At 40.0% G+C, this 23,995-nt stretch overlaps 1 protein-coding gene and 1 pseudogene across 2 annotated transcripts in view; both read left to right on the plus strand.

Annotated features, from left to right (window-relative positions):
• Positions 1 to 4,338: 4,338 nt before the first annotated feature.
• PRRG1 (proline rich and Gla domain 1) overlaps positions 4,339 to 23,995 on the plus strand; it is a 142,868-nt gene continuing 123,211 nt past the window's right edge. The window contains exons 1-2 of one of the 2 annotated variants that reach the window (XM_069063841.1): positions 4,593 to 4,725; positions 5,817 to 5,868. Coding sequence is in view for 1 of the 2 variants with exons in the window: in XM_069063840.1 (XP_068919941.1) it covers positions 4,354 to 4,725 (372 nt within the window). In the remaining variant the exon portion in view is untranslated. Of the gene's footprint in view, positions 4,726 to 5,816; positions 5,869 to 23,995 lie in introns of both variants that reach the window. The other variant, XM_069063840.1, reaches the window with a different exon arrangement.
• LOC138142789 (ubiquitin-conjugating enzyme E2 C pseudogene) lies at positions 5,876 to 23,716 on the plus strand (annotated as a pseudogene).

Consider the following 23,995-nt stretch of genomic DNA (forward strand, 5'->3'; position numbering starts at 1 on the left):
GGTAGGTGATTCTTGGTTTTAATCCCAGCTCCTTTGACCTCTGGAATATCATATTCCAAACCCTTTGATCCCTTAACGTAGGAGCTGCCAGATCCTGGGTTATCCTGATTGTGTTTCCACAATATTCAAATTGTTTCTTCCTGGATGCTTATAATAGTCTCTCCTTAATCTGGGAATTCTGGAACTTGGCTATAATATTCCTAGGAGTTTTCTTTTTGAGATCTTTTTCAGGAGGTGATTGGTGGATTCTTTCAACCTCTATTTTGCCCTCTGGTTCTAAAACATTAGGTCAGTTTCCTTTGAGAACTTCCTGGAGGATGATTTCTAGATTCTTACTTTGATCATGGCTTTCAGGTAGTCCAATAATTTTTAAATTATCTCTCCTGGATCTATTTTCCAGGTCAGTGGTTTTTCCCATGAGATATTTCACATTGCCTTCTATTCTTTCATTTGTTTGGATCTGTTTAACAGCATCTTGATTTCTCATCGTCATTAGCTTCCATTTGCTCCAGTCTAATTCTGAAGCAATGATTCTCCTCATTGAGCTTTTGAGATTCTTTTTCCATCTGGCAAATTTGGCTTTTTAAGGCATTCTTCTCCTCATTGCCTTTTTGAGCCTCTTTTGCCATTTGAGTCTGTTTTTTAAGGTATTATTTTCCTCAGTCAGGCTGTTGACTCTCATTTCATAATTTTCTTGCATTGTTCTCATTTCTCTTCCCAGTTTTTTCTCCACTTCTCTTATCTGTTTTTTAAGGTCCTCTATGGCCTGTAACCAGCCTGTATTTTCCTTTGAAGCTTTTGGTGCAGGAATTCTGAATTCACTGTCTTCCTCTTGTTCCATGCTTTGCTCCTTTTTGTCCCCAAAATAGGAGTCTGATGTTGGAGTCTTCTGCCTGCTTTGTTTCCTTTGCCTGGTCATGTCACCCTTCAGTCACTTGACCCCTGGCCTTTTTGCCACAGTAAGACTCTGCTACCAGACAGGGGTGCTTTCGTCCCAAACGCTGGGATTTTCTCAGCTGCTGGAGGTATTAGATGGGTGCCCTCTCTGAGGCCTCCACATGCTCTTGCAAGCTGGACACATACCTCAGGACCTCCACCTTAGACTGCAATCCAGATCCAAGCAGGTTAAAGCAAGAGCGATTACCCCTCAGACTGGTGCTTGGTCCCCCTACACTCTACAGGCTAGGAGCTAAAGCTGCCAGGTGGCACTGGCTGGCTGTGCCTGGATTCTCAGGGGCTTCTTGCCCAGGGGCAGAAGCTGAAGTACTCCCTCTTACTTGGTCCCAAAGTCCAGACTGCACTGACCTCTCACTTTGTCCTTCATATCTGTGTGTTGATAATTCTGGAAATGGCCACAGCTGCTGCTGATCTGGAGTCCCTCCTGCTTGTGGCTGGTCAGGCCCACCCTGGGGCTAAAACCCCATGTTAAGCTCATGGCAGGCCTGGGCTGGGCTCCCAGAGCCCTGCAGTGGCCGATTCCTGCCAGCCTGCCGGGCTGTCCTCAGTGGGAGGTTAGCTTTTCTGTATCATTTTGTGGGTTCTGCAGATCCAAAGTTTGTTCAGAGTTCCTTTTTAACATTGATTAGGGAATGTGGAAACCAGGGCTGCTCAGAGATCACGCTTCTACTCCACCATCTTGACCAATTTATGTTATTCTAAAGCTGAAGTTGAAGTTGAAGAAAGATTTTAAAGACAACTTTATACATCACTAAAAACTAAAATGCCTTTATGTTCCCGGGATTTACTATGTTGACAGGGATGAAGGATTATGCTTTTTTGGTGGTTCAATAGAATAATGAAAGCTGTAATCCAAATGAACAACTCTCATTGGAAATGTAAAGTTATATTCCATTTATAAGTTTTAGCAGGAAAATCACAGAACTTGAATACTCATTTTCTTTTGAATATGTGGTGCTAGTTTAGATTCAATTTGAGAAAATTTTAGACACCTGGGACAAAATGTCTGCCTAAGCAAGTTGAGTAATACAATAAAAGATAATTCACATGTAAATATTAGCTATGAAATTATGTACCTAAATAATTCTGTTTAAGAGAGATTGGTGGATTTCATCTGTGCACTCAAAATTTCCATAGAACCTGGAAGTGCCATAGACTCTATAGACACACTGGACCCTGAAAGCCTCCATAATACTAGGATTAGTTAACAATCATTAATTGAATAGGGACCTTGGGCAAAGCAGGAGATCAGGTGATTTGGGAATATAAAAGAGGTGAAAAAATGGTTCTTGTCCTTAAGCAATTTACAATGTGGTTTAGGAGATAAAACACAAAGGTATGGAGGATATGAGGATAATTAACATGACAGAGAAAGGCCAAAGTGTTACACAGTGGTAAAAAAAAAATTTTTAATAGATATTTATTGACACCTTTTGTTTTCAACTTGCCTAGATTCTTCCTGTGTATCCCTCTTTCTCTCTCCCAAAGAGCTAGTCCTTAAAACAGAGTTGGTTTTGCTTTTTTTTTTTTTCCAAAAAGACATTTTAAAAAGAGGAAGGAGAGGATGGAAAGGCCCAGTAAAACTGATTAACCAACTGAAAAACTTTGTCAGTGATTTATGTCAAATACACAAGTGACTGAGAAAGAGCATTAAAAAAAAGGCAAATAGAAATGAGTGGGATCAATCAGGGAATGAACCCATTCTTGCAACAAAATTGAACATAGTATGTTGTCAGAATATTAGAGGCGGACACGATGGTCTGCACAAAAGTAGAGGCAGAAATCTGATCATCATTGTAGGGCAAAATGGCAAGCAGAATACCTTGAACAAAATGGGACAAGAATCTTGGTAGATAATGAAAATACAAAGGATGGTTTCTGAATGCCCTGGAATGTTAAGTTGAAAAGCCTGAGTTTGCTATGGTAAAGTTCTTAGTTTCTTAATCAGGGAAATGATAAGATTAAAATTGTGGTTTAAGAGTATCCTTACAGCTATCTCTCAGGATGTGGTGAAGCAGGAAGAGGTATGTATAGAAACCAACCAGAAAAGAGGTTCTTAACTTTTTTTGTGTCATGTATTCCTCTGACTGCCCAGTGGTTGTTATACATTCCCTCCTCAGAAAAATGCTTTTAAATACATAAAATAAAATACACAGGATGACAAAGTAAACTAATTATATTGAGACACAGTTGTAAAAATATTTTTAAAACAAGTTTATGGACCCCAGGTTAACAATTTCTGAGACAGAATAACAAAAAGGAGGGTTTTAGATTAAGATGTTTACTAGGGGAGAAGTAAGGAAGGCATAGATTCTGGTGACATTACAGGAAGAATATACAGAATTTGAAAATGATATGAGAAGACAAGCAAAAATAACTCTAAGGTTATGAGCTCTGGCGACCTAAAAAGGTGATTAAAATTGTGAAAATTTTGAAAACGAACACAGTAAACAACTCAAGAATGCAATAGCATTACATGGTTTAAAAAAAAAAACGAATAGACACACAAAATTATTTGATCTGAAAAACCTAGATTAACTTTATAGACATTTACCAGTATTATCCACAGTCATTTCTATTCCCTGTCTGATTTTGGTTTGTTCCTTAGCATTAAGTACAGAAGTAGTGGGGAAACCATATAAACTGTGTTACCTTGAGAAGTACAAATAAAAAATACAAATAGTTTTACTGATGACAGATCCAGTGAACTGTTAAAAAGTATGTCAGAGATGTTCAGATTTACAGAGGCATAGTAGACCATGCTCTCTCACAAAAAAAGTCTTCTGTCAGCCAGTCAGAATACTGGGCACTGGCTACAGTCATAGAACATTCGATTTAGAAGGAACTTTAAAGGTAGGAGTATTCAACTTTTTTTTTTTTTAAAGAAAAAAGTAGAAAAAAATCAGTGACAAGAGAATTAGTCCCCAGACAAAGGTCAATTCTGTGTACTCACACAAAGGCAATTAACGGTGGATAGCCACAAAACATACAAATATAGGTATTTAATCCTAATTATAGGTGTGTAATTTGTATATCACCTTGTGCTTCCCTCCTCAAGACTGAAGGACCGATTGATGGTGAAACCAGACACGGAGAGTCATCTGCTGAATAAGGTGGTGAAGGGGGAGGGGTAATTCTGTTGGGCTGGTTATGTTGCAGCCCCAACTCTGGGCCTGCTGGCTCTAGCCTGGGATATGCTTAGCTTTCCTCAAAGACAAATGTCCCAGGATAGTATCGGGGACAGTTTCCCTTAGCCAGGCTGCTCCCTGTCCTGCACACAGCTCCTTCAAAGCCTCTGGAAAGCAAGAATTAGTGAAAGCAGCTGCTTGGGGGAGGGGACAGAAGGGGAGTCGGCTTCTAGGAAGCCACACTGACTCCCTAAACATTCCCTAAGTCATGCACTCTAGTACTATTCGAGGGAGCGCTGAATGGGGATTGCACTGGCGGGATTCTATAGTCACAGGCTGGAAAGGAAACTCCTGGACGCACTTCCACGCACGGCAAAGCTCCCCAGCGCAGGCGGCGCGGTCGGAGCTCCGAGTCCCCAGTGGCTGTGGCGGCGCCTCCACCTCCGCCTCCGCCTCCTCCTCCCCCGCCCAGATCCAGTGGCCCTTTCGCTCGGGCTCCGGCAGTGGCGGTCGCAGCTGGAGGAACGCGCAGGCGCCGAGGCCGCAGCTGGCTGGGAGGGAGGCAGCCGCTGCAGCAGCGGCGGTCGTAGTAGCAGCTGGCCGGGCTCGGGGCGCGAGTAGCGGTCGCTGTACTGCACGGGTGAGTGGGACCCCTACCTAGTGGCCCTGCCTTCCCGCCCCGCTCCCCCCCCCCCCCAGCTGTTTTCCTGTGGGAAAGGTTCAGGTACTGTGAGTGGGTCTAGTTGGGGATTCCCATGTGGGAAGGGTAGCCGTGCTTGCATTTCCCCGCCTCCCTGCCCTGAGCAGGCTGAGGTAGTCCCGGCAGGACTAGAGAAGCCGAGGGAAAAATGAAGCTGTGGGGGCTGCTGCCGCAGCTGCTTAAGTGACAGAATCCAGCTGTGAGGCACAAATGCCTCCCCCCTCCCCCCAGCGCTCAGAGGAGGGAGTTGGGGCATTATTAGGGGTTCTGTGGGTGCTGGGGGGAGGGGAAGGGGTAATGAGTGCCTACCCTCGAGCACGGGGAAGAAAGTGGGCGACTTGCCTCCGGGAAGGGGATCGGACTTGAAGTTTGATTGCACCCACCACTTCTCGGGCTTTGTCCGACGCACGGGCCTGTGGAGTTGTGGCAGATAATTTGGGGAGGACTTGAGAATTTGGCTTGGGGTTTGGGAGGGAGGGGTCGCGGAATAGCTGCGTCCCAGGGAGTGATATTCCGTCCCTCGGGGAGGGCTGAGCCGGAGTCCTTTTTCTCGGGAGGTGCGCGATTGTGCTGAGTTTTATATCTCTTGTCTTTCTCTTCAGGGCTGTGGAGTTGCTGGAAAACTTAAGTTGTTGGGGATGAAGGTCTTGGAGGGGTGGTAGTCTAGGTAGTCTAGTCCCTGGGTAGTGCCAGGGAAGGCTTGACGATTTATGACTTCTCCCCCACCCTCCGAGATTTTATGACTACCCCACTCTCCACTCCTTCCACGTGAGCTTTGACCATTTTTCCGCCTCATTGTGTTGGTGGAAATTTTAACAAAGGGAATGGCTGTTTTCTAGGCAGCTATGTGTGACAGCCACTGGGGAGGAGGCGGGAGTCAGAGCTGGTGCTTGACTGTTTATTTAGGCATGGCCCTCGGGGATTGGGAAACTTTCTTTTGGATGTTAGCTCCTCCTGGGCTGGAAGGGACTTCTGGGGCCATCTAGTTTTTCCCTTCTCTCTACCCCCTTTACTCCCGGTCCATTTTACAGATGTGGAGACTGAAATCCAGGGAGAAGTGACTTGCTCAACCAGTTCACACAGGTAAGTAACATCAGAGGTGGTATTTGAACTGTGGTCCTCTGGCACCCAAATCAGTGCTCTCTCCACTTTCCCAACCATGTTAACCACTTCTGAGGAGTAAAGGAAGTGAAGAGATTTTTTTCTTCCCCTGACATTTGATAGTATTTTCGTAGGAACCATGATGGGGATAACTTAAAAAAAAAAGTGAATCGTAGTAGAGATCTGGGACTGCTTGGGGCTAGAGTATATGTGATGTTGTGATTGTACTGTGGATGCTACCTACCTTTAGTTGAAGGGAGTTCAGATCCATAAAAGATAAAGGAGAGGGATTTGAGAGAACATAGTTGGAAGAAAGGGCTAAATGCAAAGTTAAAGAGAAATTACCGGTGTGAAGTTAGGGAAAAAGTCAATTCTAAACGCTAGAGAACTTGTGGAGAAAGAAGAGATCAAGGTAGTTACCAAAGGGATGAATAGCACTGATTAAATTTAATAGACAGGTTGGTTATGTGTGAAAAACTCCAGTTTGATTATGTTAGGACCCTGAAAATGATTGGTTCTGGGGAAAAAAATAACACAATGCTGAATTCTGGATTGGCTAAAGATTCTTAGGCTTTCATTGTCTAATTTCTGTTCTCAGTGGCACAAACAGTGTGAGCATGTGAGAATGTGGCTCAGTTCTGATGTAGATATTTTTACTCTTTTGTTCTGGTTAATACAACAAAACATTCTGGACTTCTTCCTCCTCCACCCCTTTCCCTTCATTGTTGAATCCTGTTTTACAAACACTGATTTTTCAGATCTTTGTTCTGTTTAAAAGACAGTCACATCTTCCATGTATGAAACAATCAGGATTTTTGCAAATTACTGATTTAGAAAGGTCTTAATCCTTTAAAAAAAAATCCTTAAGATTAGTGCTTTGCAGTTAACAGCCCCAAATGCAGTGTTTTAGTATTAAAAATATTAAAATTTCCAGTGTAGGTAGACATTTGAAAATGTCTTGTATGTAATAAATCTCACTAATTGACCTTAGTGATGGGACATGATCAAATTAGGGGTGGGATATTATTACATAATATTCATTATAGTTTTTAAAAAAAACCCTAGAAATTCAAAATGGCAGACATTTTCAAGTACTGTTGGAAAATGAAAATATTCCAAGTTTAAGATGTTGGGAACAGATATTAAAAAATGGAACCACTAACCTGTGCAACTACATCAAGGCATTGGGTTGGAAGAAAAGATTATTCAAAGATGCATATTCCTGAAAGACAGATAAAGATGAGGAAGCACTGTGAAGAGGACTGGATTTGGAATGAGCTTTAAATCTTGGGTCCCACATTTCCCACTGTACAGCAGACTGAAATCTGTCCCACTATTTCTTCTAATCATTGCTTTCATCAAATACTTGAAAACCTCTATCATGTCATTGCTTTGACTTTTCTAGGCTATATGTCCCCAGTTCCTGGAATCAATCCAGGTATAGCATGTTACCTGGTTTTCTCACTATCCTGTTCAGCTTCTTGACCTGGCCTTCAGGTCAGTACAACAAATATTTCTTAAGCTTCTACTATGAACAGAAGTTGCTCAGGATGAGAAACTGTGGATCAGTTTCCTTTTACCATATCTATGCAGTCACAGATTCATTGAAGTATGTAATTTGATTTGTCAAATAATGTGGTATCCTCTAGGGATACAAACACCCCAAAAAAATTAGTGGAGGGGATGTGTGATAAATAACATGTACAAATATAAGTAAATGCAAGTTAATTTGAAGTATAAGAAAATACTAATGGGGGGGAGGGGAGAGTGGGACAGGGGACATAATGGGAGATCAGAAAAGACTTCCTTGAAATTAGACGAGATTCTGAGAGATAGTTTTAGTGCCGTGGTAGCTCAGAAGAGGTGATGATGCAGCTAACTCTTTTAAAGAGTTTGCGACATAGAGAATTCGATTTGGCATCATTGGATCATAAATGCTAGATATTAATATTATGGAAGGGGGAAAGGTAAGTTAAGAGGTAGTTATTAAGTGCCTACTATGTGCTAGGCACTGTACTAACCACTTACCAAATATTGGTTCATTTGATGTTCCCAACAACTCTGGGAGATAGATGCTGTTGTTATCACTGTTTTACAGTTGAGGAAACCAAGGCATCAAGAGGTTAAGTGACATGCCCAGTGTCACACAGGTAGTAAGTGTCTGAGGCTACATTTGAACTCTGGTCTTACTGACTCCAGATCTGTTGCCATATCCACTTTATCACCTGGCTACCTTGATAGAAGGGGATCTCTGAGGCCACTCCCTTCATTTGGCTGATGAGGCAATCAGGTGAAATTAACTGACTTATCCAAGTCTGATAGCTTGAGGAGAAGGTAGGCTGAAATGAAGGTTCTTTTGGGGTCAAGGGTGAGAGGGAGAATGGGAGAGACTGGGCCATGTGTGTACTGAGTAGAGAAGGATCCAGTGGATAAAGAAATTATAGATGAGATTGGGAATGATAGGTGAGGTAATTTATGGGAGAATAGAGAATAGATCAAGGGTACCAGAAAAGGAGTTGGAATCTTTGAAGAGAAAGGCCTCTCTCATCACTAGAGTGGACAACATTTGAAATAGAGTAAGCAAGAAGTGAGCCAGAGAGCCTATGTTTTCATTAATTCATCTAACGAACATTTAAATGCTTTCTGAATGCCAGTTTCTTGTGCTAGACTCAAGGGGCTTATTAGGAGCTGCAACAAAGTAAAACTAAAATGTAAGCAAAGTAACTACAAAGTAATTTACTGGAGGTGGGGGAGACTGGTGCAAGCCATCAGGGAGATCTGGATAGACCTTGTGTACTTGAGGTAAGCCTTGAAAGAAACCAGAGGTGAAAAAATGAGTGCATTCTGGGCAAGGAAGATAATGGTTCAAAGGTACAAAGATCAGGGATGGAATATTGTATGAGGTAAACAGCAAGTAGGGCATTTTGGCTGGAAATGAAGTTTGCAGTGAACTTAGAAAGACTGGCTGGAGCCAGATTGTTAAAGCTTTAAATACCAAGGTAGAGAAGTTTGTTTGATTCTAGAGACAGGAGGGAGTGGAGGGAGTGTCCTGGTCAGACCTGTGCTTTAGGGATTTTTTCAGTTTCAAGGAGGAAGGACAAATTAGATAGGGACAACTTGGAGGCTGGCTGACAATTAGTTAGAAGGCTATTGCAGTAGTCCAGGTAGAAGTCAGACGAAAATCAGGAAAACCTGAGGCTGTGTTCCTACTGCCTATGTGATCATAGGCAAGTCATAAAATCAGAGCTTCAGGGCTCTGGACTATAAAATGGGGATAATACTTTTACCATGTAACCTCTTGGAACTGTTTAAAGAAAGACACTTTGCAAGACATAGGAGGTGTAGGAAAATGCACTATGGTCTCATTGGTATGTTAGACCTTCCAAGTAAGGACACTTCCTCTACCGAAAGACATAGGCATATTCCTTGCATTTCTAATCTTAGAGAGCTGTCTAGAGCAGTGATTTCAAACTAATTGGAAAGGGAGTCTCTAAACCATGTATAAGGATTCTGGCAGTCTTCATATTGACTTAAAAAACACATGTTAACATAATCTTTGTTCTTTTGTATTTTTATTTATTTTGTTATATATTTCCCAATTACATTTTAATCTAATATGGGCTGCATTGGGAGTGTTGTCAGCCACATGTTTGATGTCTCTTGGACTAGCAGACTTGAGAGATCCAGTGACCTGCCTACATCTAACAGGTGGGATATGAACCCAGGTCTATCCCTGTTCTAAGGCCAGCTTTCTATTCACTTAGCCTTATTGCCTCTCTCCAGACTTTGAACAAGTTACAGATCTACCTACTTTTACTTCAGCTCATATCTCTTCATCTTGTTCTTAAGGATAGCATGAAATTTAGCTGAAATCTACCTGAACTATTTCTACAACATTTCCATCATATATGAGTTACCCTGCCTGGGAGGGAATAAGATGAGTCTGGCATAATCTGTATTCAGTGAAGCCATGTTGGCTTTTATTGATAACCACAGTTATCCTAACTTCCACATTGAGACTTTCCCCATGGTGGTTTTGATATATCAAGAGTTGGCATAAGAAGTTAAATGGGAATTTTGGGGGAGTTTTATAGAAGTTGCAGATGACACATGGAGGGCAACAGATGACACAGAGCCTATGACCAAATACTTTACTCAAATTTTACAATAAGGTACTGTAAACACCCCATGAAAGAAAAAGAAACAGACTACCTCTCTGCTATGAAGGGAGAGCCAAAAAATTTGATGTGACTTTTCCGGATCTCAGGGATGCCCTTCCCCTAACCCAGGGTTGGGGAACCTGCAGCCTTGAGAGCAGGTGAAGTTTGGAATCAGACAGAGAGCCACACTTAAGGACCTAGAGGGCCAGATAGTGGCCTAGAGGCTGAAGGTTACCCACCACTGCCCTAACTCCTTCGATGTAAAAACCATAACTGTACTTTATTTTCTGAATGCTCACAAGCCATTCATTCCCTTAATAATGTGTTCTACAGGTGATGAAAGATACTTCCCTCCCTATCAAGGGAACAGTGGGAGATTTTGGGTGCAGATTACATTGGCAGCCAAGTTCTCGGTTGTGTTTGCTTAATTGTCTTTGTTATAAGGGAGGGCTCGTTGTGGGGGGTGTGAAATAGGTTGAGTTGTATTCAGAAATGAATTCTTTTTAAAATACATCAAAACATTTTTTAACAAGTGTTTTGGAATTTTGCCAATAGAAGTCAAGCTGATTGATCTTGTTAGTCATGAGAATGAACCCAAAAATCTGAAATAATTTTAGAAGGAAATTTATTTGGTATAGAGGGAAAGCTAGAAGAAGGCTCCTTTGTCTGTCTCTGTGAGGTTTAAAATATATAAAGTACCATCACTCACACTACTAGTTGAAGTTAAGCTATTTTGTAGAGAGGGCAATTCCCTATCAAGGTCCATTGACATGCACACAAATAAACATGAACATTCAAATTAAGGATGATTGAGATGTAAACATAAACATTCTAATATGAGGTACCCTAAATATAAGCACCCTAGATATGGTTTCCCTGGGAGTGTATCCGAGGTCAACTAATTTGTAGCCATATCAAGCAAGGTTCAAACAATATTAATAAATAAGTGTTTCTGAGCAACATAATAAAATATTTCTCTACAGTCTATAGTTTGTAGTCAATATGTAAACATTTATTAAGTACCTCTTGTGTGCCAGATACTATACTAAGTACTGGGGATATAAAGACAGTCCCTGCTGTCAAGGAGTTCACAGTCTAATGGGGAAGACAAAATGCAAACAACTGTACAAACAAGATATATGCAGGGTAAAATAGAGGTAATCTGAGGGAGAAGGGCAATAAGATTAAGGAGGACTGAGGAGGCTTTTTACTGAAGGTGTGATTTGTTATTCTTCAGTCTTTTTAGTCAGGTCTGACTTGTTTTGACTCCATTTGGGGTTTTTTGCAAAGATAGTGGAGTGGTTTGCCATTTCCTTCTCCAGCTCATTTTGGAAGTGAAGAAACTGAGGCAGATAGGGTTAAATTACTTGCCCAGGGTCACATAGCTGGCAAGAGCCCAGATTTGAACTCATGAAGATGCGACTTCTGACTCCAGGCCCTGCACTCCTTCTGCTGTACCATCTGGCTGCCCTATGGGACTTTAGCTGAGACCTGTAAGAAGCCAGGAAAAATAGGGTAGAGAGAGTTACAGAAGAGAGAGAGTTCTACTTATGGGAGACAGCCAGTGAAAATTCAGTGTTTTGTGCAAGGAACAGTAATGAGACTGGTGCCACTAAGTTGAAGAGTACTTTTGGAGTAAATAAGGTACAAGAAGGGCAGTTGCTGCCTGGGAGTTTCTCTTCCTTTACGTCGGGTCCCCCATGACCTTTCAGAATCTCGACCAGGCAGCTGCCTGCACCTCGGCCTCCCATGAGGGGACTGAGCCTGGGGCAGCCTCGGCCCTCGAGTCCGTGGGCAAGAGGTTACAGCAGGAATTGATGACCCTAATGATGTCTGGAGGAATTTCTGCCCTCCCAGAGTCAGACAATCTCTTCAAGTGGGTTGGGACCTTTCATGGGGCAGCTGGGACTGTATATGGAGACCTAAGGTACAAGCTCTCCCTGGAATTCCCCAGCAGCTACCCCTATAATGCTCCCACTGTGAAATTTGTCACACCTTGTTACCATCCTAATGTGGACACCCAAGGGAATGTCTGTTTGGACATCCTCAGAGACAAGTGGTCAGCTCTGTATGATGTCAGGACCATCCTGCTATCTATCCAGAGTCTGCTGGGAGAACCCAACATTGGCAGCCCATTGAACACACATGCTGCTGAACTTTGGACAAATCTCACAGCCTTTAAAAAAGTACCTGCTGGAAACCTACATGAAGCAGGTGACTAGCCAAGAGCCCTGACCCTGGCTGCCCAGACTACCTTCTTTCATCTTGTGTGTATGTGTGTTTGTTTATCTTTTCCCCTGCCTTATAACCTGTCTTCTTCTGTAAAGGACTCTGTATCATAGACTGTTTTCCTTCTTTTTTTCTTAAGCTCTAATCCAGCCTCAACATTAATGTATAAATAAATAAAGTTTTGTTTAAAAAAACAAAATAAGGTGCAAGAAGACCAGAGAGGTATGTGTGTGAGAGCAGGTGATGAAGGGTTTGAATGCCAAAAAAAGGGATTTAATATTTGATCCTGGAGGCCTGGGGATCGTTGTGGTTGATTGAATAGAGGGATGACAAACCCAAATTTTATGAAGATCATTTACTTAGACAGCTAAGTGGAGGCTGGATGTAGTGGGAAGAGGACTTTATTTGCAGACTATATATTCTCCTTCCTCTTTGAAAATTGGGGTGTTTGTTCTCATCTGGTGCTAGACCACTTCTCCCTTTCTTGAAAAGTTTTAAACGATCACTGACAGTGGCTTAGTAATCAGATCAGTTCATTCAGAACTAGTATTTTTAAAAATTCAAGATCGTGCATTAATTTCCTGTGCATTCTTACAAATTCTTTTAGGCAGCTCTCCCTTTTTCTTCCCAATTTTCATTCTTTAGAGCTTTTCATCTCAAGATAAGAGCTATTGTGGCATTGTGGTTAGATTCATTCTCAAAGCCTGTAAGATCTATGTTCAGTTTCTGCCCTTGCTGCATACTGGTTCTATATGACCCTGGGATCCCTTAACTTCTCAATACTTTGGCAACCATATAGGAGTCTTAGTTTCAGAGAAGGTGCTGACATGCCTTATTAGAGGGAGCTTCCTCTTCTGAGAGCTCTTTATGTAGCACATATTATCTGACTTAATTCTCATAATCCTTCCATTCTATTGGCAGGTTGGGTTCCCAGCAAATGGCTACTGTTTCTCCTCAGGGTCCTAGGAACAACCATGAGGGCTTGGCTTTTTTTTTCTTTTCCTAATACCATTTCTATCAAGTCTATTCAATGTGTTCCTCCAGTTCAATCTACCAGTTACCATCTCCAAAACATCAATTAACCAGTTAATAGCAGTTCACTTTTAGAAAGGGGATATATTGATGAAAAATTATAACAAGCACAGAAAAACATTCCCAAACTGGGGATACAGTCCACTTCCATACACCTTGGTTCCTGGGAAGAGTGATCTCGAACTTAAAATGGTGGTTATAAAACATCCCCCTTACCAAGGTTACTTCTGGCTGTGTGGCATAGTAATAATAGCTAGCATTTATTAAAGTTTGCAAAGCACTTTACAAAAGTTATCTCATAACTAACTGATTGATGAGCTGCTCCCTTGACTACTAGAATGCATCATTTTGATGATGGGCTGGCTCCCATGGCCAAGGGGAACTTTGATGCTCTCAACATTGGAACAAACCAATCCTCTCTCTGATACTCCATCACCTAAGATCAGAAAGTAGTAAACACTACAGGGACTTAAGAAAGAAACAGAGACCTTCAGGGGGAGAGACAGCCGAAGTTCCCTGTCTTACCTGGAAACCCACAGCATTTCTCCCTTTGCTTATCACCAGGGAAGAAATAGACTCCATCTGTTCTAGCCATTTTTATGTGCGCTAAGTTTGTGTTCAGCAGCTAGTTAAAAGGCTTTTCATCACCGTGAAATAGATGGGAAACAGTGAGAGGAATACCTGCTCTTTTCCAAAGTGGTGAGAGGAAGCCTACATCATGAACTTCCAGAAACAGGCTTATCAAACCTCCACATGCTCTAAAGCTTGTATTTTCATTGGCTAATCACACCATTACATTATTGGCTGGTATAAGCACATTAAATTTATTCCTATTCCTTTATAGATAGCAAAGTGCTTTTCTTACAACTACCCTAAGGGACAGGTAGTGTATTATTCCCATTTTATAGATGGGGGAATTGAGGCTCTGAGATCTTAATGATTTGCACATGATTTAAAATTTAATAAGGACCCAAGGCAGCATTTTAACTTATACCTTCTAACACCAAGTCCAGCAATCTATCCACTAATTTCCCCTTTGTATGTAGATAAAAACTCCAGAAGATTATAACATTTTTTTGTTTGCTAACCAGGCTAAAATTAGTATATAATTAAACACTTGAAATTAGTGTAACAGGTGAGTAATGGTCTCTCATTTTTCAGGTGTTAAATATGTAAGTGATTAAAAATGTGCTTATGGAAATGCCTTGGGGTCTTGTGGCAAAAGTTACTAGTAGATTCATGCCATAACAGATCATGGCTTAGATAGAATAGGTATCCAGTAAATATTGTATGAATAAATATCTGTTTTTGTTATATCCTCATGCTATATCAAGATTGAATTTCGAACAATTTCTATGAATAGGTGTTGGATAATTGTGATACGAATTAGTGTGTTTTAATTCTAATAAGTTTTGAAAATTCAGATGATTTAAATGACTAATTTACATTTGAAGCAAATTAAATGTAGTAATTAGTATATCCTCTTCTTCAGGTTTTTTTTTTTGGGGGGTGCTTCATTTCTTAGAACTTAAACTAACCTTTCCATAGAAATTAAATTTGATATACCTTTACTTTGAGTTTCTGTTCTACAGAATAATCTGACAAAAGAAAGAAAGGATAGGTTGGTTGAATTGTAAGCCTTTTACTCTTGCTTGGAACTTTTCTCTATTATGTTGTTAACTCTAATTAGGATGGATTTTTCAAATTTAATGATGCTTGCACATGACATACACTACTGAATGATTTAAACAACTCTGGAATCTGTTATATTTCTAGTGTTTTAGAGTTCCTTTCTTCATTAAGACTCCTTTGGAGCTATGTTAAATTCAGGTCTATTGTAAGTTTCAATATAAGATATCCTTGGAACCTGAGATTCCCACATTAGTGAATTTCTTCAGTACCTCTGAATTGGTCCTTAGATGGACTATGGGGCAGATTTGCCTTACACAGAATTCTGCTGTAGTGGAAAGAATGTGTTATAAAACAGTCTTGTAGTAAGTTTCCAGATCAGTCCATTTATTTTCTTTAGTGTTTCCTCATTCACTGCATACTTTTAGTAATTTATTACGTATGTTTTCTTCTCTTTTGGAAGAGCCTGAAATGAAGCAGTAACTTTTTTGGGGTACTAAAACTTAAGAATGCCCTTTAGCAGAATGACCAAGTGTTGTCTGGAATTAGAAGCAGGAAGTTTGCTCTCCTTTTTGAAGATTGCTAATTGTTTCTGTTATCTATATGGTACTTAATGAAACTATTTAATTTAAAGCCCATTCTATAGAGGTCTGTCTTGTGGTTTCTAGAGCATTTTACCTAAACCCATGCAAAAGATTTGGACCTTGACCTCTCACTCTTACTCTCCATAGCAAATCTGTTGCCTCTTTCACACATGTTCTTATCCAGTCTTGGACACTTGCCACCACTCTGATGCAAGACCCTTATCACTCACATCAAGACTACTGAATTAGCCATCTGGGTGTTCTCCATCCCTGAAGTCTCTCTCTTTTTTTTTTTTTGAAGCAATTGGGGTTAAGTAACTTGCTCAAGGTTACAAGGCGAGGTGTTTCTGGGTGTGGTGCTAAGTATCTGAGCCCGGATTTGAACCCCAGGTCATCCTGACACTGGGGCTGGTGTTCTTACTTGCTGAGCCACCTGGCTGCCCCACTGAAGTCTCTTTCTAAACCATCCTCAACACAGCTGTCATTTTGACAGATCTTTCTAAACTTCAGGTCTGATTATGTCACCTCCTCCCCAACTTAATAAACTCCAGTGGGTCTTTCTTACCTACAGGATCAAATATAAAATGCTGTTTGGCATTTATGCCTTTGTAATCTCTCCCCAGCACCTCCTCTAATTTTCTAGTCTTCTTAGACCTTCCTCCCCACCAGTTCTCATTCTATCCAGTGACAAGGCCCTCACTGCTATTTCTTGAATAAGACATTTGATCTCTGTCTGAACTCTGGGCATTTTCACATTGACTCTTCCCAATACCAGGAATATTGACCTTCATCTCTGCCTCCTGGCTTCCCTTATTTCCTTCAATCTCAGCAAAAATCCGTCCCCTACATAGAAGCCTCTTCCAATTCTAAGACCTCCCCTCTGTGGGCTATTTCTGATTTCTCGTGTGTATGTCTTGTTTGTACATAATTGTTGGCTTATTGCCTCCTCCATATTGTTAAACTGTGAACTCCTTCAGAGTAAAGGACTATCTTAGTGCAGAGAACAAACATGTCAATGCTTTGCACCCAGTAGGCACTTAATAAATGTGTATTGACTAAATGAACTGGAAGCTTTGGAGATCAGAGTTCAAATCCTGCCTATGAAACTTATTGGGTTTATGGTCATTGGTCAATCCACCACTCTGAGCCTCAGACAACTCCTTAAGGAGTATCTAAGTTTAGTGGCGTGGAAAAAGCACCACAGTGGAGTCTGAAGCCTCTGTTTCAAGCCTGCAGCTGATGCTTCTTGCTAAGGAAGAATTGTCCAAGATAATGACATAGTGACATTAATGACCTGCTTACTAGTTTGAGGTGTTTTACCAAAACAGACACATGACACAAGTAGCCCAAGTCAAGTACTCCTAAAATAGGAGCCATGGTAATTACATAGTTTGCATTTGTGGTCTTAAGCAAATTGCACACTTACTGTGTGACTTAGTTTCACCTTGTGCAAAAGTAGAAGTACATTATCTTCCAGGAATGCTCTGAGGTATAATGAGATGTAAAGTAAGATCATGTGCCCTAGTGCTTAGGGAGCTCCAGAAATGCTTAATAGAGTAGATTTTATCCCTGAAGTTGCTTAGTTCTCTCATCTTGGCTTGGTAATAACTGATGTCCTTATTGTAAAGCCTATTCAAACAATGATAATGAGCTTGTGAAAGAACCTATTATTAGATCTTTTAAAAGGTGTGGCAGTTGAAGTGGGGGAGGGGGGAGGGCAGGGTGTGGAATTTAAATGAGAATTAGACTTTCTTCTGACTAGTGTTCAGCATGACTGTGACATAGAACCCATGATTACTGTGGGAAGGTATGTTGGTCTTTTCTGAATCCTGAGCTTGAATTAAGTCAAATGTAGACTACTTCTCCTTCAAATCCTGGTATTAAAAAAATAAGACAAGTGTTTTTAGGACTTAACCTGTAGTCTCAAACTACTCAGGCTTGGGGCCAAGGAAAGGATTGTTATACAAAGTGTTATATTGTAGAGCCGCTAACATCTTTTTCTGTCGGTGCCTGGGCTTTGTGGTCTGACATCCAACATTATGGACTTTTTTTGTGTGTAATAAATCTACATGAGTAACTTGTCCCAGTAATCCTATAAGTAGCATTTTGCTGTAATATAAAAAAAAAAAACAAATGTTAAAATTGTTTTCACATGTACTTGGGGAAAAATATTACTTTTTAAAAAGCATTTTGCTGGGGAAAAGACAGTCAGAAACAGTGCATAAAATTTGAATTTGCTGTCTCTTCAAGAAAAAGTTAATTGAATGTTTTGTGTTTCTCTTTGTTACTGTTATTTGTATGTCCAGAAAATTTAAAAAAAAATGTTTCTTTCTGTGTAATTTCCCCATGTTTAGCATCCCAATAACTTGTTTGGATTTTTCTATGAAAACATTATTGCATATGAAATTTGAAAGTAGATTTTTTTCTGTTAATAGGCAAAATAGATTGAAAGCCCACATATTTTAGTTTTATGAATACTAAGTGTTATATAAAATGATAAATTTCTGTGTAGAATTTTTCTGTTTGGAAACCTAGACTCCTTTAGGTCTTTAAAAATTAGTTCTTAACATTTACATTTTGATCCATATGAAAGAACTAATTTGAATTTGCTTTCTGATGTACTAGGGTTGTTGTGGATGATATTTTTTCTTTATTTGCCATTGAAAAGTTAATAAAACCAAGTAATTCAGATTAACTTTGCCAATCATCTAATATCTGATAATTTCATTTATTCAGCAAATGTTTATTGAATGGATACTATTTACAAGGCACTATGGCAGATGCATTTATTCAGTAAGCATTTATTAAACTTTTATGCATAAGGTACTTTGAAAAAGAGAAAAACAAACTTGCCCCTTCCCTCAAGGTTGTTTACATTAAATTGGATGATGGGGAGAGAAACAATGTCCATAGAAAATTAAATACAAAACAAGTACAAAATAATGGGGGAGGGAAGCACGAAAGGCAATTAGGTCCTAGGAAATCAGAAAAGGCTTTGCTACTTTGATTAGGTGGCTGATGTTGGTGGCCTTGGAGCTGAATACTGACAAGTATTCAGAGGTGGGGAGGAAGCATATATCTAGAATGCAAGAGATGCGTTCTGTACAAAAGCATGGAGGAAAGGGGATGGGGAGAAAAGGACCAATTATGGTGAATGGGAAATAGCATATGGTATGGTTTTGCTGGAACATAACATTCATGGTAAAGAGTTGTGTGGGAGAGATTTGAAGCAGAATTTAAAAGACAAATTAGGGGGGCAGTTACACTAGTCTAAGTGAGAAGTGAGAAGGACTTAACCTAGGAGGGTTGTATACAAGTGGAGAGAAAAGTATAGATGTTAGACTTAGTGTGGAGGCAGAATTTACAAGATTTGGCAACTAATTGAATATGAGGAGTGAGAGGATTAATCCCAAGGTTGCAAATCTTGGTGACTAGAAGGATGTTGGTGCCCCCAAATAGGAAAGTTTGGTGGAAATGATACTGAATTCGGTTTTGAATGATTTAAGTTTGAGAGGTCACTAGGACCTCCAGTTGGTGACAAATTGATGTTCAGTAGACTTCCCTAGGAGGACACTACCCTATCCCTACAGAACTTACAGTTTGCTAGGGGAGATGGGACAGAATTCCATACAAAGAGAGAATGTGAAAATGAAGAACAGAAAAAGGGCCAAGGATAAAATGACTTCTGAAAAGAGGATCTATGACTGGTATGGATTAGTGCCTTGTGAGCAAAGGGACAGGTACTGCATTGGCAGAATGGGAGGGAAAGGAGGGGCAGGGCATTCTTGACAGGATGCTTAGAGCAGGAGTTCTTAACTTTTTTGTTGTTGTTTGTCTGATGGATCCCCTTTAGCAGGACAGATAGGTGGTAGCCCAGTGGAGAGAGCTCCAGGCCTGGAGTTAGGAAGACTTATCTCCCCAAGTTCAAATCTGGCCTCAGAGGCATACTAGCTGTGTGACCCTGGGCAAATCACTTAACCTTGTTTGTCTACATTTCCTCATCTGTCAAATGAACTGGAGAAGGAAATGGGAAAAACTCTAGTATCTTTTCCAACAAAACCCCAAATGAGGTCATGAAGAGTTGGAAGTTACTGAAACCAGTCTTCCTGACTCCAGGCTTGATACTTTATCCACAGTGCCACCTTGCTGTCCTAATGGTATATAGGAGAAATATATTTGTGGTATTTATGTTATAGAAATAGAATATTATATATGTGGTATTTATTTATAGCTATGGGAAAAATTGGAATTGGGGAGACTAGTTAAGAGGTTACTATAATCAAATAAGGAGAAGTAATGAGGACCTGAATCAGGGATGTTGCAGTAGGAATAAAAACAGACACTTTGCATTAGAGAAATTGTAGCAGCAGAAATTTTGGCACTACTGTGTCCCCCATATCTGGAATATAGTCCCTCCTCCCTGTGACCTCCCAGAAGCCTTTCATTCTTTAAAGGTTCAGCCCAGTGCTTTCCTTAAGCAAAGCCTTCCTGATCCCATCAGTATCTTTAGTATTCTCTTCCTCCTTAGATTACTTCCTATTCACTTATGTGTTTACATATTGTTTCTCAGTAATCTATGTGTCAGTCAGGGACTTTGTTTTTTTTTAATATGTAAGATTCTTAACAAATGTAAATGGAGCCAGATTGGTGGTCCTTGCCTGTAATCTCTGAAGCTAGGAAACCTGAGGCTTGTGGGCCTAGTGGGACTAAAATCACTAAGTCTCAAACCAGTATGGTGAGCCCCTGGGAGCATGGGCAGCCACATAGAGCAGGTCATAGAATCCTTTTCAGTCACTTGTGGAATCCTGCTGGTGAGTGGCTACTGAGAGGGAGATAAGGAGACTGAGTCTCTTTTCTTCCCAAACTCCCCTAACCCATCAATGTTAACTGATTAATTTTAGGTGGCAGGCAAAAGGAAGGAATGAAAAAATAACTCTAATGTTTAGAGCCTGGGTGACTGGGAGCTTTGCCATTTTTTAGAAGAGATGGCAAAATCTAGTTCTATAAAGAAGGTATTTTAAGTTTGAGGCATTTTGAGGTTGAGATGATTTTGCATTCGAGCGAATATAGTTATTCAGGAAACAGTTGGAAGATAGGAAAACATATGTAATGGACGTTATGAGTCCTGGGTTCTAGTTTTGACTCTGCCTGTCTGTGTAATATTGGGCTAGCAACTACACCAAAACTCAATTTCCTCACCTTTAAAATGACGGGAGTGGACTAGATGAGCTTAAGGTGCTGGCTGATGGAGTTTCTGGAGGAGAGAAGAGCAAGAAATTAATTCATTTGCCAGTCATTTATGAAGCAGCTATATGTTAGACCCAGTGCTAATTACTAGGGTGTAGAGACCAAAATAAAAACAAAAACAAAAAATCAGTCCTTACTTTCAATGAGCTTGCATTCTAATCTACTCTAAGATTACATTCTACTCTAATTTAATCTAAGGAGGGGAAAAACTTGTGTACAAGTATATAAGGCAAGTCAAATGGACAAGCATTTATCTGTGAGCGCCTGCTCTGTGCAGGACACTGCCCTAAGTGCTGGGGAGAGAAAAAAAAGCACCCTGCCCCCTGGGAGCTCACAGTCTAGTGGAGGAGGCTATGGGTAAGCGACTGTGCACGAAGAAGCCATATAGAGGATCTTTTAGAAATAATCACAGAGGCAAGACTCCAGTTTTAAGGGGAGGCTTTTTGCAGGAGGTGAGATTTTAATTGCGACTTGGAGGAAGCCAGGAGACAGAGGGGAGAAAGGAGAGAATTCCAGGTGTACCAGACAGCCAGTGAATGAATTGTCTTGTACAAGGAATAGAAAGAAGGTCTGAGTTCAAAGGGTAATAAGATATAAGAAGACCAGAAAGGTGAATAAATAAAATAAATTAAAAAATAAAGAAACGGGAAAGATGAAGAAACACATAAAATATTTACAACTTAGAAATGAATTTTTTAGGCATTGGCAAGGGGAAGGAGATGCGCTAACAATCAGGATTGGCTTAGAGTAGGATGTGGCATCTGGGCTGAGTTTAAAAGGAATGTAGGGTTTCTAAGAGGTGGAATTGAAGAGGAAGCACATTCTAAGGTGTAAGGAGACAACTTATGCAAAAACACACAAAAAGGAGATAAAATATTGTGAATGAGGTACAAACAGAAAAGCAAGTCAGTTTGACTGGAGCATTAAATGTATGAAGGAGAATAATGTATCCAGACTTCTGACCTGGAACCACATTGGTCAGGTGTGTGAAATGTCACCCAGAAGAGATTGTATAGTACCCTAGAGGCAAGAGGAAGCCCCTGGAGTATGTTGAGAAGAGGAATGATTTAGATATTTCTGTGCTTTAAGAAAATCATTTTAGTAGTTGTGTGGATGGATGACAGATAAAAAATGAGACTGGTTGTAGGGAGACCAATAATTTGGAGAGAAGGTGACAGGGACCTGAAAGAGGCTTGTAGCTAAGTCAGTGAATGGAAGGTGACAGATGTGGGAAGGTAAGAGATGTGGTGGTGGTAGTAGAATTGAGGGAATTCATAAGATTTGTCAGCTAATTGTGATGATCAAGAGAGAAGAGCCTGAGGATGATAACATCAAGGTTCTGAACCTGGCCAGAAAGGATTTGGGAACAAAACTAAAAATGATTCTTTTATCTCCTTTGACACATGAAAGACCAACTAACATTTCCCTGACTGGGAAAAAAGCAGCCCTGCGGACTTTGCATAACCAGTGCCCAGAAGTCCTTGACATAGGTGGGAGATGGGATGATATGTGGGAAGAACAGAAGTGCACCTGAACAGAAATAGTAAGTTTAGGGAAGAGGGAAAGGTTTTGAGGGAAAGAAAATGAGTTCTGTTTTGCACATGCTGAACTTGAAATCCCTATGAGACATCCAGGTGGAAATGTCCAATAGACAGTTAGTTGGTGGTTTGGGGCTGTAGCTCAGGAGAGAGAGCAGATCTGAAGATTCTTTCTCATAGAGATAGCTTTGTTGTTGTTCAATTGCGTTTGATTCTTAATGACTCTATTTGGGGTTTTCTTGGCAAAGATACTGGAGTGGCTTGCCATTTCTTTCTCCAGTTCATTTACAGATGAGAAAACAAACAGGGTTAAGTGACCTGCCCAGGGTTGCACAACTAAGTGTCTGAGGTTGAATTTGAACTCAGGTCTTCCTGACTCCAGGCCTGTATCCACCCTGCCATCTAGCAGGCTCCCTTAAATGGGGTTAGTCAAAGGTAGGGATGAAGATCTTGGAAAAGAGACAGAAGAAGAAGCCAGATGAGTAGGAGGAGAAACAGGAAAGACTATCTAGAAGGAGCAGTTGATGCAGATTTAAGCGATCGAGGTGATATTTATAATCATGATTAACATAACATGTTAATAGACTCTATTAAGAAAATATGCATATATTATGCTGTATAATTAGTATAATTTAAAAACTCATTCCTCAGTTGTCTGTTTATAGATCATTGATTTATCAGAGCTAAAATCAGATTTTTAATAATCAAGAAACAGAATAGTTCTTTATTAAGAAATTAGGAAGATTTAATTGAATTATTTATATAAATATCATATATGCAAATATATAATATATATTATTTATAAAAACAGCCTACTGAAAATAAAAAATGGACAATGGACAACAGAAATTATATAGAAACCTAATATAATAATAATTTAATCGATAATTTAAACTAATGTAAATTAATTGCTGCAACAAGGAAACCAATAGAACCCAGAAATTGCCTTAGCCAACAAACGTTTGACTTAATTGCTAAGCAGAGAGACATAGGTGCCAAAGGTAATCCTAAAATATAGTATAATAAATTTGTTTGTAAAAATCTTATTTTTATAATATGGAGTATGATGGGTGATTATAAGCAAATAGCCTCATAAAAGAGAAAAAAGCAATGGTGGGCAAAACCAGCCTAAATGATTTTTACGTATCTGTGATTCAATGATTTTTTTTCCCATGATTTTTTCCACTCCACAACTTAACTTCTCTTTTTGATTTGTTGATTTGTTTCATGCAAAAGCTTTTTAATTTTATATAATAAAAATCCCCTCTTTTATCTTATATATTTTTTTTTTTACTATTTCTTGTTTGGCTCCCCCTAGCATAGTTGTGTGCAGTACCTCCTTCCATTATAATTTTTTTTATAGTGAGTCTTTTAATATTTAGGTCAGGGTGATTCATTTTTCAAAATATAAACAAAGTGATCCTTGTTCTTCAGTGTAAAGTACAAATTGAGTCAACTCTTACGTTATAACTGAATTATAGTTACTTATTTTACGTGATCTACAATGTGTGCTTGATTACAAAATAATTTCCTTCAATTTTCTGAGAGTTTCACTGTTGGTAGATTTGAAGAATGCAAATTTATCTTATTACCAGCCCACTTCAAATAGAATTTTGCAACAAGACTTAAAAAAATCTACATCTATCTCCTTGATACTTGGAAAACCAATTCCATTTGTCTGACTGGAAGG

The sequence above is a fragment of the Petaurus breviceps genome, unplaced genomic scaffold (assembly GCF_028583685.1).
Source record: "Petaurus breviceps papuanus isolate PSGF00001 unplaced genomic scaffold, PetGlider_PUasm1.0 90603, whole genome shotgun sequence".
NCBI classification, from domain to species: domain Eukaryota; kingdom Metazoa; phylum Chordata; class Mammalia; order Diprotodontia; family Petauridae; genus Petaurus; species Petaurus breviceps.